This window comes from Antechinus flavipes, chromosome 6 (assembly GCF_016432865.1).
Source record: "Antechinus flavipes isolate AdamAnt ecotype Samford, QLD, Australia chromosome 6, AdamAnt_v2, whole genome shotgun sequence".
Classification (NCBI taxonomy): Eukaryota; Metazoa; Chordata; class Mammalia; order Dasyuromorphia; family Dasyuridae; genus Antechinus; species Antechinus flavipes.
In genome coordinates, this window is record NC_067403.1 from 167,473,442 (window position 1) to 167,489,151 (window position 15,710).

At 36.5% G+C, this 15,710-nt stretch overlaps 1 protein-coding gene across 1 annotated transcript; it reads right to left on the minus strand.

Moving 5' to 3' along the window:
- Nucleotides 1–1,944: 1,944 nt before the first annotated feature.
- Nucleotides 1,945–13,624, minus strand: AREG (amphiregulin). The gene is made up of 6 exons (XM_051965259.1): nucleotides 13,271–13,624; nucleotides 11,388–11,606; nucleotides 6,606–6,795; nucleotides 5,897–6,049; nucleotides 3,016–3,126; nucleotides 1,945–2,207 (listed from the first exon to the last, which is right to left on the minus strand). Exons 1-5 carry the CDS (start codon nucleotides 13,596–13,598, stop codon nucleotides 3,033–3,035), a joined length of 984 nt encoding a protein of 327 aa, XP_051821219.1. The 5' UTR covers nucleotides 13,599–13,624; the 3' UTR covers nucleotides 1,945–2,207; nucleotides 3,016–3,032.
- Between the last annotated feature and the right edge of the window lie 2,086 nt (nucleotides 13,625–15,710).

A 15,710-nucleotide genomic window follows, 5' to 3' on the forward strand; every position in this document is an offset into this window, starting at 1 on the left:
CTGACCATCTTCAATGGATTTGCTCTCTTTCTATTCCCAACTTTTGGTGAAGAGTCCAAATATGTTAGGTATCAATCTATTCAGCATTAGTACAGAGCATGGGTTCAATGACCAGCTCTACCACTTACTAGGTGTGATTTGGGAAATGCTCTTCATTGCAAATTAAAGAGAGTGCCCATCAAATGGTAGTATGAGTATGTTGGAATCTTATTGTGCTATAAGAAGTGATGAGATGATTTCAGAGAATCTTGAGAAGCAAGATGTAAAGTGAAGAGTGTAATGTAGATGAAGTGAATTTTTGTAAACAACATATTGTAGAATTCTGGCTTTTAATCCAGTCTTCTGCTTCTGTTTTATGGGAGAGTTCATCCCATTCACACTCACAGTTAAAATGACCATCTTAATTCTCACCATCTTAATTTCTCCAAGTTATACTTTTCTTCTTCCTTTACCCCCAGTTATACTTTTCTTTTTCCTTTCCCCATATATTCTCCCCTTATATTGTTTTATATGCAATCTTCTTTCCTAGTTCTTTGTCTATGAAAATGATCTTTTTGGCTTAAGTTTGGAATTTTAAAAAATATTTCAAGAAAATAAAATTAATGTTAACTTAAGGAACAAGGTACCCTGAGGGAGAGTAGATGAAATGTGCCAGGTAACTCAAACTGCTGCCATTTTAACCAACACTTCCCTTCAAATTCCAGTGGAGACAGACTGGAAACTTTGAAGCTAGGAGCCCTGAAAATAGAAGACTCTCTATTTGCCTGTCTGTCTGTTTATCTCTTTCTCCTGCCTCAACCCATCTCCAGAACATTGACTCTGCTTCTGGCTTAGGTCCTACAGCTATCATTTAGGAAATTAGCCCTTGCAGAGATTGGACTAGAACAGTTGCCTCTTCAATAGTCACAATTCCTAAAGATGTAGAAAATAAATTTTTTATCAAAGCCTTTGATGTCAATTAATTCAACACCAGATGCATGGATTTGGTTTTCTTGGTGGAAATTACATTAAAAAAATACCATCTATGTGATTCATGGGGAGCTTTCCGTTTTCCAACTGACTTGCAGTTATGTTTCAGATGAAACTCACATTTCTCAACTCCATTCTGCATCAGTTGCCTTCCTAGTTTCATTTTCACAGAATGAGAACCCCTTACACCAAGAAAGCTCATAACTTCTAAAGCTTACCACTGTGCTGTTAATTCATGCCTCAAAGATGCCACCTTCCTGAGCTTTTCTTATTTGAAGGGCCAGGGGATCAGATTACCAAATTCTCCCATCACATTTCTTTTATAGCGGTCAGAAGCTGGACTCTCACATCTTCTCACTCTACTTGTGTATGCTGCTTTGCCTACTTTCAACTTCTCAGAACAAGATGTTCCCAAATCTTTAGTGCTCTGTTTCCCTCCCATTTTCTTGCCTTTTTCTGTATTTGTTTCCCTCTTTAGATTGTAAGATCCTTGAGGCTGACTGCCTTATTTTTTACTAATTGTATTCCCAGATTATATAGGTTTTCATGAAATGGATTTTTTTGTTTTATATTGAATCCTCTTTTCAAGTTCTCCTGTGTACATGGAAATTTTCTTCTTGTTTTGTATTTAAATTAAAATGAATAAAATATATCCCCAGAACTTAATGCCTGACTCATGATAGGCATTTACTACTAAATGTTCATTAGATTGGATTGGATATGTATTGTCTTCCCCACTAGAATGTGAGCTTCTTGAGAACATCTATGAGATTAGTACTAAGGAGACATCTGACAAAATTGGCTACTACATAAGTCTAATGCATTTCCATTTATATTTTACCAATTAGAGTGCCTTCTGACATGATAGAAACGAATAAAAGTAACATAGAAGGATGATAAGACTTTTGTTTTTGTTTTAATGGAGAAAATTTCTGGAATTCTTGAGATCCCAAGAATGATACTTGAAACTTTCAATTAAATTTTTTAAAAAGTTTAATGAACTATAAAATAAATATACTTCCATTAAATAATAAATAAACTATTTACAAATGGAAACATATTTTGTTTTCCCATTCTTCTGTATGTACAGAAATACTAAATCAGCATAAAAATTGACATTTGAAAATTAAAAAAAAAAACATCAGACAAATAATAAGGCCAGATGACACGCAAAAAAAAAGAGGTTCTGTAGTTGTGGCTGTGATTTGGCAGTCTGATGTGGCAGGTAACTGAATAGCCTGTTAAGAAACAAAATATATGCGTTAACCATGAGAAATCTATGAATTTCTTTCCCAATCAAGATCAAGAAAAAAAGTGGGAAAAAGATTAAAATGCAATTTCTGACTAAAGGAACATCCTGGTAGTGGCTTTTCCTGCCATTCTAATTTTCAGCCCTACTATCAGAGATATCTTTTATTTTATATGCCTTCTTCAATGAAAGAATTGCATGTGTTTATATGATCAATTGGAAGTATAGAGCATAGGTAATAAAATATTAATTTTCACTTTTCTCAAGGAAACATACCTAATTTAGTAGAATAGAATCAGGAGAAACACCCCGGAAATAGTCCTGAATGTTAGTAGCAAGTTTGTATAGAATTCCTCCCTACAAAACAGTGCTTGAAGCTAAAATGGCAGGCCTCTTTCCCATTAATTCTATGTCTTATTTATAGAAATTTATCTTGTATTCAATTCAATACCACATAATTAAGAATTCTCATTCAAAATTGTGGCTATCCACAATAATGCTCCTACTTCCAAGTAGATGAGAATCATTACATCTGTAAGAATTTGTCTCAAGTACAAATAACCAAAGCAACTGTGTTGCCTCTTGAAATTGTGAATGAGACCAGATGGAATCTTCACCCAACCCATCATGGGATGTTTTAGCATCGAAACTAGGTTTGACTAATGTAACCATAGTCAGCTTTGTCTATCTGTATACAAGAATATTTCTTTGTTTAAATGACCCCTCCCCCCCATTAGTTATTTCCCACCTTCAAACAAATGAATGTATTACAATTATTCCCATGTAAAAATACAGACCTGTAAGCTACATTCAGCTACACACCAATGATCCCATTTTTATTTTCTCTCTTGAGGTGTTTTCTTTCTTCAATTCCTTGGTCACGAATGCTGTAATGCGCTTTCCAAATCCTGTGGGAGAAAAATTCATTGTAATCAAAGGTTTATTCTTCTACAGAGTTATTTTAGGCAGCTTAGGTGACTCAATAGAGCACTGGGCTAGAAATCAGGAAAACTTATATTCACGAATTCAAGCCTGGTCTCAGATGTTTATTAGGTATGTGACCCACATAATCCCTTTTGCCTCAATTTCTTAGCTATAAAATAGGGATACCAATAGTATCAAATACACAAAAGCACTTTGAGTATAGTGTCTGCATATATCGTTTGAGAAATGCTTCTTTTTTCTACATATCAATCTTTAAGATCCAGATTTAAAAAATGCTTCCATAACGATTTTCCAAAGTAAATATTTTCTCCTCCTTCTGAATACCCCTATTTGCCTCAGCTTGAATTATAAATGTCTTTTGATAAACGATGAAGAGGAGAATAAGGGGGTAATAGTTGTTTTTAAGGAAAAGTAGATTAAATTTTTTCCCCTTTAGCTTTCTCATTCAAATAAAAGCTATTTGCTTGAATGAACGTTACCTCTCCATTTGGTTTGAAATATCAGTAGAAAAAAGATTATAGCTGTATATATAACAACCTAAAACTGAACCTCTGATTTGATGTGAATAATAAAACAACATTGGATGTCATATTTCATCATCTTTTGTAATCAAATCAAGATTTGCATAGGCAGTAATAATTAGTCATGACCACAAAAAAGGAGAGCTTCATTTCCTGAATTGCAGGACTGGTATATGTATGGGTACATATATACACAATTCCCTTTGTCAGAGTAATTTCTGAGACTTAAAATTTAGGCTCATGAATCCATAGTGTTTCCCAAGCTCCTTTAGTAAGGTCATGAATCCCATTGTTGAATATTTAGCACTTTACCTTCCTTGATAGTAACTTCCCCTTGGACAGAATAATAAAATGTGGTATCCTTAAAAGTATCTAGATTCTAAGAGTATGGGATTCCTGACTTTTGTTGTGCCTGATCATGATCCCATTTGGGGTTTTCTTGGCAAAGATTCTAAAGTAGTTTTACCATTTCCTTCTCCAGCCCATTGTACAGATGAGGAGATTGAGGCAAGCAGGGTTAAGTGCCTTTCTCAGGATCATACAGGTGATAAGTATCTGAAGCTAGGTTTGAAGTCAGGTATTCTCATCCAGCTGGGCTGCTGAGTATTCTAAGAGTATTAATCAATTGTGGAGAAAAGACCACTTCTTAAAGTAAATCTCTCATCTTGTTATTGTCAGGTTACTGCATTATATATCCACTTGCATGAGGGACACCTCAGAAGCTACATATAGTCCAACCTTATCATTTTTATCATTTTAAAAATGAAGAAACCAAAGTCATACAAGCAATAAGTACCATAAATGAGACTTGAATCCAGGTTTTGTTCTACTGTACTACAGTTGATTTAAAATCAGATAAGACTTTGAAAGCCAAGTTCAGTCTCCTAATTTTATTTACAGGTCAGGAAACAGATCTAGATAAGTTAAGGGACTTGTCCAGGACCACCTAAGTAAGTGTTATTTGAACTCAGATTTTCCTGACTGAGTCAAGCACTAGATATATAGCTAGATTAATGGGGACAGGGAAATCCAAGAAGACAGGTTATTTTCCATTGAATTTGTTCCTTACCTCCCCACTCCTCCCTCAGAGTGAAGGAGATTGATTCCCTTCTGAAATTATCAAATATATATATAAATAACAAGATATGGCATATTTCACAAGGAAATCAGAGGTGGCTCACTAAATTATTTTTGGACAATGACATTATAACAAAATTCTATTGTCAATAGAGTAGTTTGATACTTTGCACTAAAGCCAGTGTTCTCCTACCTCCAAACTCAGTGTCTCCTACCTCCTTCCCCTCATGTCCAAATTTAGATTATGTAAGCCTTTGTTATCAATTTCCAGATAAAATTTCATCTTCTACAAGAGGTCTTGATCTCTTCCTCTATGCAGTGCCTTCCCTCTGAGATTACTAATTATCTGCAAGATATTTTCTTTGTGGCAGCTAGGTGGTGAAGTGGATAAAGTGCCAGACCTGGAATTAGGAAGACATCTTCCTGAGTTCAAATGTGGTCTTAGACACTTACCAGCTGTGTGACCCTAGGCAAGTCACTTAACCCCATTTGCCTCAGTTTACTCATCTATAAAGGAAATGTCAAACTACTCCAGCATCTCTTCCAAGAAATCTCTCAATGGCATCCCAAAGAGTCAGATGTAAGTGGAAAATGATTCAACCACATAGTTGTTTTCATGTTGTCTCTTCTATCCCTTCCTCCACAAATAGATTGAGATTCTTGAGAGCAGGGATTCTTTTAGACTTTCTTTGTGGCTCAAGCCATTAATAAAATCCCTGTCCAATACTAAGTGCTTAATAAATGTTTGTTGATTTGATTCTACACAGGAAAAAAATTTCTTAAAGATTCATATGGAAGCAGGATTCTTTTTTTCCCCGTTACTGAAAACCTTTTTGATTTGGAGGTGAGGGGACAGGTGTGCACTAATAGCCAATCAAGTTTCTATAGTTTCTCCAAATAACATCATATATACTTAATTTTCATGGTGGTTCAAATTTCATTACAATTTATGCAGCTGCTATCAAATACATGCTTCACTTTTATATTCAAAGTCATAAAACAGTATTTAACCACTACAACTTACTCATAAGTACATTTCTGACACAATCAACAGTAAATCCTGGGAGTGGCCTTGGGAAAATTGCTTCCTATTCTAAAAGTTCTGAAACAGGGATTTGCATCTTGCTGTACTTACTGTTTGGTAATGAGGACAATTGCTGAAAAGCAAAGGACAGAAAGGATGGCAGCTACGATGGCCAGCACAGTGAAGGGATTACCTACATCCCCTAAACTGTGGGTCTTCATTGATTGTTCCCCACATCGTTCACCAAAGAAATCCTGATGACACCTACAAATAACCCACAAATAAACAATGTAATTCAAATTGAAAAGTCAGTTCTTATAATACATATTATCTACAAAGTATCTAAAAGTTTTGGAAATATGAATTCAACTATAGTGTAGAAGGGAAAACATGTTGCTACCCCCTACAATGCCATTTTGTATATTAGAATGTCTGTCAGTAATAAAACAAGTTGAGATTAGTTTGGGTGTGATATTTCAAGAAGGCACACCTTTTTATTCTTTATGTTCTATTTTATGACCCACTGATGAGTTCAATGATTTGTTATGCAGATTTAAAATCATACTATCATTTAATTTATGTGACAGATAATTTTTCAATTGACTTCAAATTGGGCTTTTGTAGCAGAGCTTGCCCATTAAAAAAAAAAAGTATGAAAAGGACTATTTTTTCATCTGAAAAGCATGAAAAAGAAGTTTTTTTTAAGGAAAAATAACACATATTAAAGTGATGGATTGCTCTGAAAAGCAATGTGCATAGTTAAGGATCTCTGACTTGGTTTATAGGAAATGAAAATATTAATATGGCATAGAACACTTACTTGCAAGTCACTGCTTCTAGGCTTTCTATGTATTTGCATTCACCATGAATACAATAATTTTTGTATTCTCCATCACATGGATTAATCTTTTTTTGTTTCCTTTTTCTGTTTTTAAATTTTTTCCTTCCAGTCTTGCTAGTGTTTTTTTCACTTTCTGTTCTATTTTTCTTGGGTTTAACCAAACGTTCAACTGGAGAAAAGAGAGAGTATTTTGTTAATGGAAATGTTTCCATTTTGATGGTTAAGAAGGAAAATATTGTAATATGGTTCTTTCAAATGAATGATTTCCATGCTTTGTGAAATTTACAAGCATCTATAGGTACCTGAAATACATAATTAACCTCCCCCAAAGAAAATAGGAACACAATACTTTAAAATCATATATTTACTGTTTTATAGTGAAGGAATTAATTTTTGATTGGATGTTTTCAATTTTCAGATTACTACTGGTAATAAAAATCCTGCTGGTTGACTAAGGAGAGACCCTTAATGATTCTGGTAATTAGCTAGAGGAATTCTCAGTCATCATCATGGAGTTCAATTCATTTTACATTTGAAAAGAGAGACAAGGAGGTAGTTTTCCCAAGCTCACATAGCTAAAATGTGGCAAAAAGTGGCAAAGATGAAGCTAATCTAAGTCTCTGGGTTCTTGTTCAGTGCTATTGCCCCTATATATTTGTTTCATGATAAAATGAAGAAAAATTAGGATTAAATGAACCAGGGAATAAAATTAGAACTTGTCCATTATGATTCAAGACTTAAATTGCTCTAGTTTAAGTGTTACTAGATTAAAGTCAGTTTTCTTACCAATACCTAAACCAACAAATGAAACCCAGAGTAATTAATTTTGTCACTTGCCCAAGAGTTAAGGTTTTTCAAAAATATGACAGAAGAGAAATTTCAACAATGACCAAAATTAAAACTTTCTGTTAAGGGAGATGGTGAGTCACTCTTCCTGTACATGGACTTATTCAATATTGGCCCTCTATAACTGTCAATGAATTTCATTTCTCTGTATATTTATGATACTAAATAGTTCAGCTTGATTTTTCCCCCTTTATCTTCCATTAATCAGCTTTGTGTATAAAAGTTTACTTTCCAAATACTTTTCCTAACCATTCCAACATAGAAAATTCTGCCATGGTGTATGATCCTCTGGACTTTGCCACCGCACCCCTCCCCCAATGTCTTCATGTAGGTGTCCCCTAAACTCCCCCCTACACTTTTCACCTCTATTTTATGATTTGTCTTCCCCCACTAGGATATAAGCTCCCTGGGCCGGGCAATTCCTGGCAAAGAGTAAGCATACCATAAGTGTGTGTTTCTTGCTTGTCAGCATGTTGCTTTACTTATGAGGGTATAAATAGAGGGTAGGATAATTGGGAGTGGGGTAGGAGGGGAAAATGAGGAAGCAATATAAATCCTATTTCTCTTAGTTCCAGGATGAACTTATTTGTAAAAGTTATTAGCAAATCATGTGGGAACAATGAAAAGAAAAAAAAATCCCCGCCCCTACAGTCAATAACTTTCACCAAGGCCCATGGCATACAAAGCATTAGATAAAGTATGTTGGGAATTATTCTCAGAAAACTGAAGCAAACCTATATTACAGGAGATGACAAATTGAAGTGTTGGTGATCTAACAGAAAAAATAAACAATAAAAAACCACAAGCTAAGAGTTTAACCCTAAAATCTCTGACTATAGGTAAGGAGAGAACCAAATACACAGATCAGGTCTTAGGACCCATATACAGAAATCAAAATCAGTGAACATTATTCTATTTATCTCATAGGTGAAAGGAAAGAGGTAGATTCACAAACAATATGTGAGTCACTGAAATGCAATGGATGGCTAACCTTGTGGAAATTCAACTTAATATAGCTTTTCAGAGGTGTTCAGAAAAATAAACAGATCATACTTTCTGTGATAAACATTTCCAATTCATAATGCACTTCAATATACTTTCTTCTCTGCCAATATTTAGCCTAGGCAGTTAAGATGGAAGCAAATTGTCATATATAAAGGCAGATTATTTTGTCATAGTTACTCTGATATCATTTCTTCTAAATTAAAATTTTATATAAATTAAAAACAAATTCTGCCCCCCTGTTACTCTTTTTAACTTAAATTCCTATTCTCTTCCTCTTATTTTTGCCCAATTTTCTACCCCTAGGATGAACTGTCTACTGTGACCAGGAGACATTCAAGAAAAGGTAGGATGATCTTGCCAGATATATCCATGTTTTAGGTAGACATCAATTAAAGCAATTACTAAGGTACTTTCTAACTTAAAAAAACAAGTCCTCATTTTTATATTGAAATTTAAGATGGAATTTCATGAATCCCCTTTTCTTAGGGAATGTAAAAGTGTTTTAGCTAGGATTTTATCTTTTTAACTTTGTTTCTTTGATTTAGAAAAAAAAGTCAAGGGTCAGCATTCTAGAGGTATAATGCAACTGTAGCAATTTGTGATGATCTATCTATCTCCTAGCATATCAATCTATCTGTCCATCCATGTATTCATTTACCTATATATCAAGATATGAATTCATATATGAAGATCTGCTTTTTATCTTTAAACTATTTACAAGACTGATTTTTAACTCATTAAAAGTTTAAAATCTTTTGTAGCGCTGACTATTGTAGCAATTATCTGTTTCTTTGACAGTTTCTAGATATTTTTTCTCCAGACCTATTCTCAACATCCCTTGGAGTCTGATCCCTTCATTGTTTAGGAATAACATAATTATTTTCAGAAAAAAAGTGCAAAAAAGTGAAAGAAAGAAAATAGTTCACATTTACCTAGGAACCTTTGAGTTTAAAAGTTCTTTGCTAACAAAGCTATGTTTGTATTTGCACTTAATACTGGACAACAAGACTGGGGGCGTATGAATAGGCTTGCCAAAGTCATACAACTAACTCCATACCAGACACAAGACATAAAGTCAAGTTTTCCCATTCCAAAACTATTTTTCTTTCTGAAAGACCCCATTGCTATTCATAATCTAGTGAATTAAGCCATGAGTCAGATTAAGGAATTCAAAGAAGGGAAGGGGTTTAAAGAAATCATTTTAGTTCCAAGTTTCTCGTTTTATACACGAAACATTTTGCCTATAGTAAAAAGGTGTAGTCAAGACATGAGTACCCTGACCATACCACTGTTTTTTTTTTTTGTTTTGTTTTTTTTTTTTTTTTTTTTGGGAGGGGGGTTCTGGATACTATACTACACTGAATACTAATTTCTTCTTTTTTTTAAATAGCTTTCTATCTTCAAAAGGGACAACATCCACCCCTGTAAAACCCTGTGGCTCCCCAAATTCTTCTCCTTCCCTTTCCCCCAATCCCCTCTCTCAGACAACAAGCAATCCAATATATGTCAAACATGTGCAATTCTACCTATTTCCACAATTATCATGATGCACAAGCAAAATCAGATCAAAAAAGGGAAAAATGAAAAAAAAAAGCAAACAATATCAGAAAAGGTGAATATGCTATGTTATGATCTACATTCAATCCCTTTCTCTCTGGGTGTAGACGGCTCTTTCCACCACAAGACCATTGGAACTGGTCTGAATCATCTCACTATTGAAAAGAGGCACTTCCATAAGAATTGATCTATTGCATAATCTTGTTATTGTTGTGTAAAATGATCTCCTGGTTCTGCACACTTCATTTAGCATCAGTTCATGTAAGTCTCGCGTGGCTTTTTTGAAATCATCCTGCTGATTGTTTAATAATTTGTTTTTATTAAGAAATGATCAGCAGGATGATTCTAGGAAGATTCCATCACATTCATATTTCTCATTAGCCATTTCACAAGTGATGGGCATCCACTCAATTTCCAGTTCCTTGCTATAAAAAGGGCCACTTTTGCACGTGTAGGTCGTCCTCTTCTCCTTTTAATGATCTCTTTGGAATGTAGACGCAATAGAAACACTGCTGGGTCAAAGGATACACTCAGCTTGATAACTATGGGCATAGTTTCAGATTGCTCTCCAGAATGGTTTTATGATTTCATAACTCCCCCAGCAATGCATTACTGTTCCAGTCTTCCCAGATTCCCTCCAACATTTATCATTATCTGGCTAAGATGACAATTTTAGCCACTCTGAAAAGTGTGTAGTAGTACACTGAGTACTAATTTCTAAGACACTCCTGATGCATTTTGCAAACTACCAAAGGAAAAAAGCTTCAGGATCAAACAGAAAATGCTCCACAACCTGGCCCCTTACTGGCTCTGTCTAGTTTTCTCACACTTTACCCCCACCCCCCACACCTCAATTTTGTCCTACTTCAAGGCCCAGCAACATCTGCTTTCTTAGGTTCTTTCCAAAGGGCACCCTCATCTCCGGATTGCTCTCACTGGCTTACCCCCCTGGAATGTTCTTCTTCCTCACTTTTGCTTACTGGCTGCCCTAACTTCCTTCAAGACTTAATTTAAATTTTATGATCTTTGGTTGGCTTTTGAAGATCTTCTGTACCCTCCCCCCTTCCCCCCCCCCCCCGCAACCCCCCCTCCCCCAGTCCCATCACTTCCTTGGAAACTGATGCAAACAGCTAACATGACTTATCTAAGATCACACAGCTAGCAAATGCTTAGCACATAGTCAATATTTAATGAATGCTTAATGACTGACTGACTCCTATACGAAGCATGAGAAATAGCTGTGTGTTTGCAGGAGATCCACTAGAAAACCTGGAAGGTAGTTTCCCTTAAGAGGATGTTTGGCAAATCCCTGTATTCCTGTGCCACCTTTCACTTGATTTTTTTTTTACTCACCTTTGATTGAGTCATCTAAGACATATCCTGACAACTGTGGGTCTTCCTCATACTCTTCATAGTAGTCATATTCAGTCCCTGAGGATATTTCACTTGTTGAGGATATTTCACTCACTGTAGATAACTCAAGTCCATCTGGGCTATGGTCCCCAGAAAACAAATCATTTTTCTCAGTATGAGTAGTATCTTTGGCGTCCGATGCAGCAACATGATGGCACACTATGGAACAGAACAAGAAAATGAAACAGGAATTTTTGGTGGATTGGCCACATAAGAGTAGAACACAGTGGTAAGCCCCAAGTCACAGCATGTACACTGACTGTAGACTAAGTCGTTTGTAAAAGCAGATTGACACTTTGCTCACAGGTAAATCTGGATGCTTCAATGCTAATTCTTTCATTAGTACTTTCCTTTTTGCCACATGGTATGGTAGAGAGAAAAGTAGTTTGAAAGTTACAATTCTTGGAATTTGGAAGTCACTTACAGGATATGTTCAAAAAAGCTATTCTTTAAGCCTACATTTCCTTAAAAATTTCAGTTGGAGACTCAGTTTCATATGAACCTGTGTCATATGAACTGGAGTCAAGAGTCTCCCTAGCCACTTCCTAGGGAAGAAAGGGTTCTATAAACTCTGAAGTACTATTCAAATATGAGTTATTATCATAGTACATTTCACTGGAAGACCCTTAGAGATCACATATAGTCCAACCTTTCCATTTTTATTCTAGATAAGGAAACTGAGAACGGCAATACAGTAATTTCTATTAAGTAGCACTGCTAGAAGCTTTCAGTTATACGATCATAATGATACACAGAAACTATCAGCTGACATAACATTATTTTCCCTCCCTTTATGGAAGGAAATGCTTCCACATATAAGAACACTGAATTGCTTGATTCCAAATGAAATTGCAACAGGGAATGACTATATCTGCTTTCCAATGGATCAGGTTCTGCTTTTTTGCTCTGAACTAGGATATGCTGAGTCCCCTTTAGGAACTGTAGTGGGCCCTGGCTCTTACATGATCCTCCTCCTAGTTTCACTGGGGAAATGTGAACTTCCAGGTAAAATTTGGGTAGTATAAAAAGCAACGGTAATGTAAGTTACAAGAGTTCATCAGACACACTTGTTCTTCCTGTGACTTTCAACATCTGTCACCCTCATAATAGACTCATATTGAATCTAAAATCATAAGTATAGGAGGAGTAAAAGGGATCTCTATTACTTTTATTTTATAGCATGACATTTTGTAATGTGATAATGAATTTGGATCCAGGAAGACAAATTCAAATCCTGTCTCAGAGATTTAGTAGCTGACCCTTAAGTCACTTCACCTCAGTTTCTTCATCTGTAAAATGGGGATAACAATAGCACCTACCTCATACAATCTGTGAGGATCATATGATAAAGCTGATAATATACATAAAGGCATTTTTCGAACATTAAAGTGCTCATTGCCATTTTAATAACAATAACAAGGAAACAGGCCCGGGACCTTAAGCAACTTCTTTCTCCCAGGTCACACAGGTAAGTCAGCATCCCGGCTACAGCACCAGTAGGACTTGTTTCACTGGACCAGGTCACCTCAATTTTCCACCTGTTCAATGGGGATGCAGTCAACCTTAAAGCTCTGTGTAGAAATGAGCTGTTTCAGAGTCAGTATCTGGGACTTTTTAAGGAAGTATTCAGATAGCGCTAGAAAGAAGCGGGCGCAGATTGGGCTAAGGCTACAGTTAAAGCCTCCTCCGAGCTGCTCAGCCAGCTGCCACCTGCTGCAGTAGGTGCGCTCGTCCCAGAGCCGCCTCTCCCTTCCGACCTGCGTTAGGGACTAGCCCGTGGGAAGAAGGCGGCGGCGGCCGCGCCCCGCACCCCAGCGGCTCACCTGCGCTCAGAACCAGGAGATACAGGAATAGAAGCGACGTCGTCCGTGGGGGCGGCGGCGGCTGAGCTCTCATTGGCCTCTCGGGGCGGCAGCTCAGTCTATGGGACAGCTTGGGTGAGGGGCTGCAGTTGGCTCGGTGACAGGGTTCCGTCTGAACTAGAGGAAGGAGCGGCGACCTTCCGTGCAGGTTCCCGTCCGAGGAGCAGAGGCTCCCCGGAGAGCCGGATCCCCGACAGCGGCAACGGCACCAAGAGAAGCGGCGACAGCGGCGGCAATAGCAGCGGCGGCGGCAGCGGGAGCAGCGGCAGCACTCAAGAGGTGCTCGCATAGCAGAGGTGCTACCGCATCCGCGCCTTTATAAGTCCCGGGCCGGGACAACCCAGGTCAGAAGAGAGGGGCTGGGCCCCTGACGTCACTAAGCTCCTGTGGATGGGTGGGGCCAGGAGGCTTGTCCCAGAAGAAAGGCTGCACCCCAAAAACCACACACACAGTCAAGCCTTGTATTGTAGAGAGCTAGAAACGCGGAGAGAAGCATAGATAGCAAACGTTTCTAAAGCGTTTTAAAGTGGGGAAGACGCTTTACATATGTTAATTCACTTGATTATTTTCTCAGAGTGGTCCCAAAGGGCTTATTTCTGGGGCGCTGGACTTGGAGGAAGGAAGATCGGTCTCAGCTCCTTCCTTAACTGTCCCTTAACCTCTTTGTACCTCAGTTTCCTTATCTGTATAATGAGTTGGCATTGGATTAGATGGCTTCTAAGGTCCCTTCTTCCAGCTTTTATCTATAAATATATAAATATTTATAATATGTAATATAGATGTAAATAAAATAATAAATCTAAAATTATAAATCTATCATGATTTTATCATTTATTCTATGACTTTTGAAACCTCTATCAAATTAATTTCCTGTAATTATTAGTAGGAAATACTCTACTAATCTTTTACTAAAAAAAATTCAAAGTACTTTAAAAATAAGTGACTCTTAACAATGAGGTGACTTTTGAAACCCCTATCAAATTATTTTCCTGTAATTATTAGTAGGAAGTGCTCCACTGATCTTTTACTAAAAAAATCAAAGTACTTTAAAAGTAAGTGAGTCTTAACAATGAGGTGAGTTTATTATGGGTTCACTAAATTAGAGATGCTCAAAGAAGAAATAGGGGACCATTTTTATGGGGAACATTAGATTGAGACTAATGGTTCTCCAAAAAAAAAGACTAATTAGTTCAATTTTTTTGTTTATGATCCCTTTTACAATCTTAAAAATTATTGAGAACCTCTACTTCCACACACAATGAATTTTCACTTATGTGAGATTAACTATATATAACATATTAGCGATCAAAATTGAAATATTGGTTATTTCAAAGGGTTATTATAAAAATAATTTAAGCCTTGTGGACACCCTGGAAGGGTTTTAGGGATTCTCAGAGATCTCCTACCACACTTAGAGGGCTGACCATTGAGGGGATTTTATTGTACATTCAAACTATAGTATAGCACTGAGGCATTATATTCTCATTGCATTACATCATAATGTAGCATCCCATGTTGTATTAAGGCATTTTAAAATATATTCATGAGTAGGAAACCTGCTTCAGACATATATGGAATTCTTTGCATTCTACTTGCTAAGTTTAGAGGAGGACAATTTCAAGAAATTCAAGAAGAATAACAACTCTTCATTTTAAGCAATTGATGATTCCTTTCCTAGTATATCAGGTTAAGGGATCCCAGGGGATAAACACTTCTTAATAAGATGTATTTGGGGTGAACAATGTAATTCTTTTTGACAATATTCTGTATATCGACAATTTTGAGGTAATTTTGACTATATTAGTATTCATTGACAAAGTTTCACAAATTTATTATTTGAGAAGATAAAGCCAGGATCCAGATTTGAGGAATGCATTATAATTTTTATTTGTCAGTGTTGTTGGTTGGTTGTTTTCCAGTTATGTCAGACTCTTTGTGACCCCATTTGTTATTTTCTTGGCAGAGACAATGGAGTGATTTGCTATTTCCTTCTCCATTTTCTTTATTTTCTCTTTTCCTTTCTCTTATTTTACAGATAAGTAAATTGAGGCAAACAGGGTTAATAACTTGCCCAAGATCTCCCAGCTGGTAAGTGTCTGATTCCAGATTTTAACTCAGGAAGATGAGCCTTCCTGATTTCAGGCATTGTGTTCTGTCCAGTGTCACCTCGCTGCCTTTTGCTTATCAATGTAGCACCTACCCCAGACCCTACACTTGTCTCTAAATGGCATTATGTATGAAATTATTCTTAGGGATCACTTGTTGTGTGATACTGTCAGATAAGTCCTTCAAGTTATGGGTTTTGGTAACCATTTTCAGAAAGGGGAGGAATAGAGATAGATAGTCCTTGTCTAGTCTTAAATATTTCTCTATAGTGTTTATAGGTTTTCCTGGCTAGCAC

Excerpts from the sequence above, each read along its gene's own strand:
- AREG (XM_051965259.1), bottom strand. The coding sequence starts at position 13,598 with ATGCGAGCACCTCTTGAGTGCTGCCGCTGCTCCCGCTGCCGCCGCCGC. Across the intron at positions 6,050-6,605 it reads CTAGAAGCAGTGACTTGCAA|GTGTCATCAGGATTTCTTTG; the intron begins GTAAGTGTTCTA and ends GGTTATTTGTAG. Across the intron at positions 3,127-5,896 it reads ATTGTCCTCATTACCAAACA|GATTTGGAAAGCGCATTACA; the intron begins GTAAGTACAGCA and ends TTTCTCCCACAG.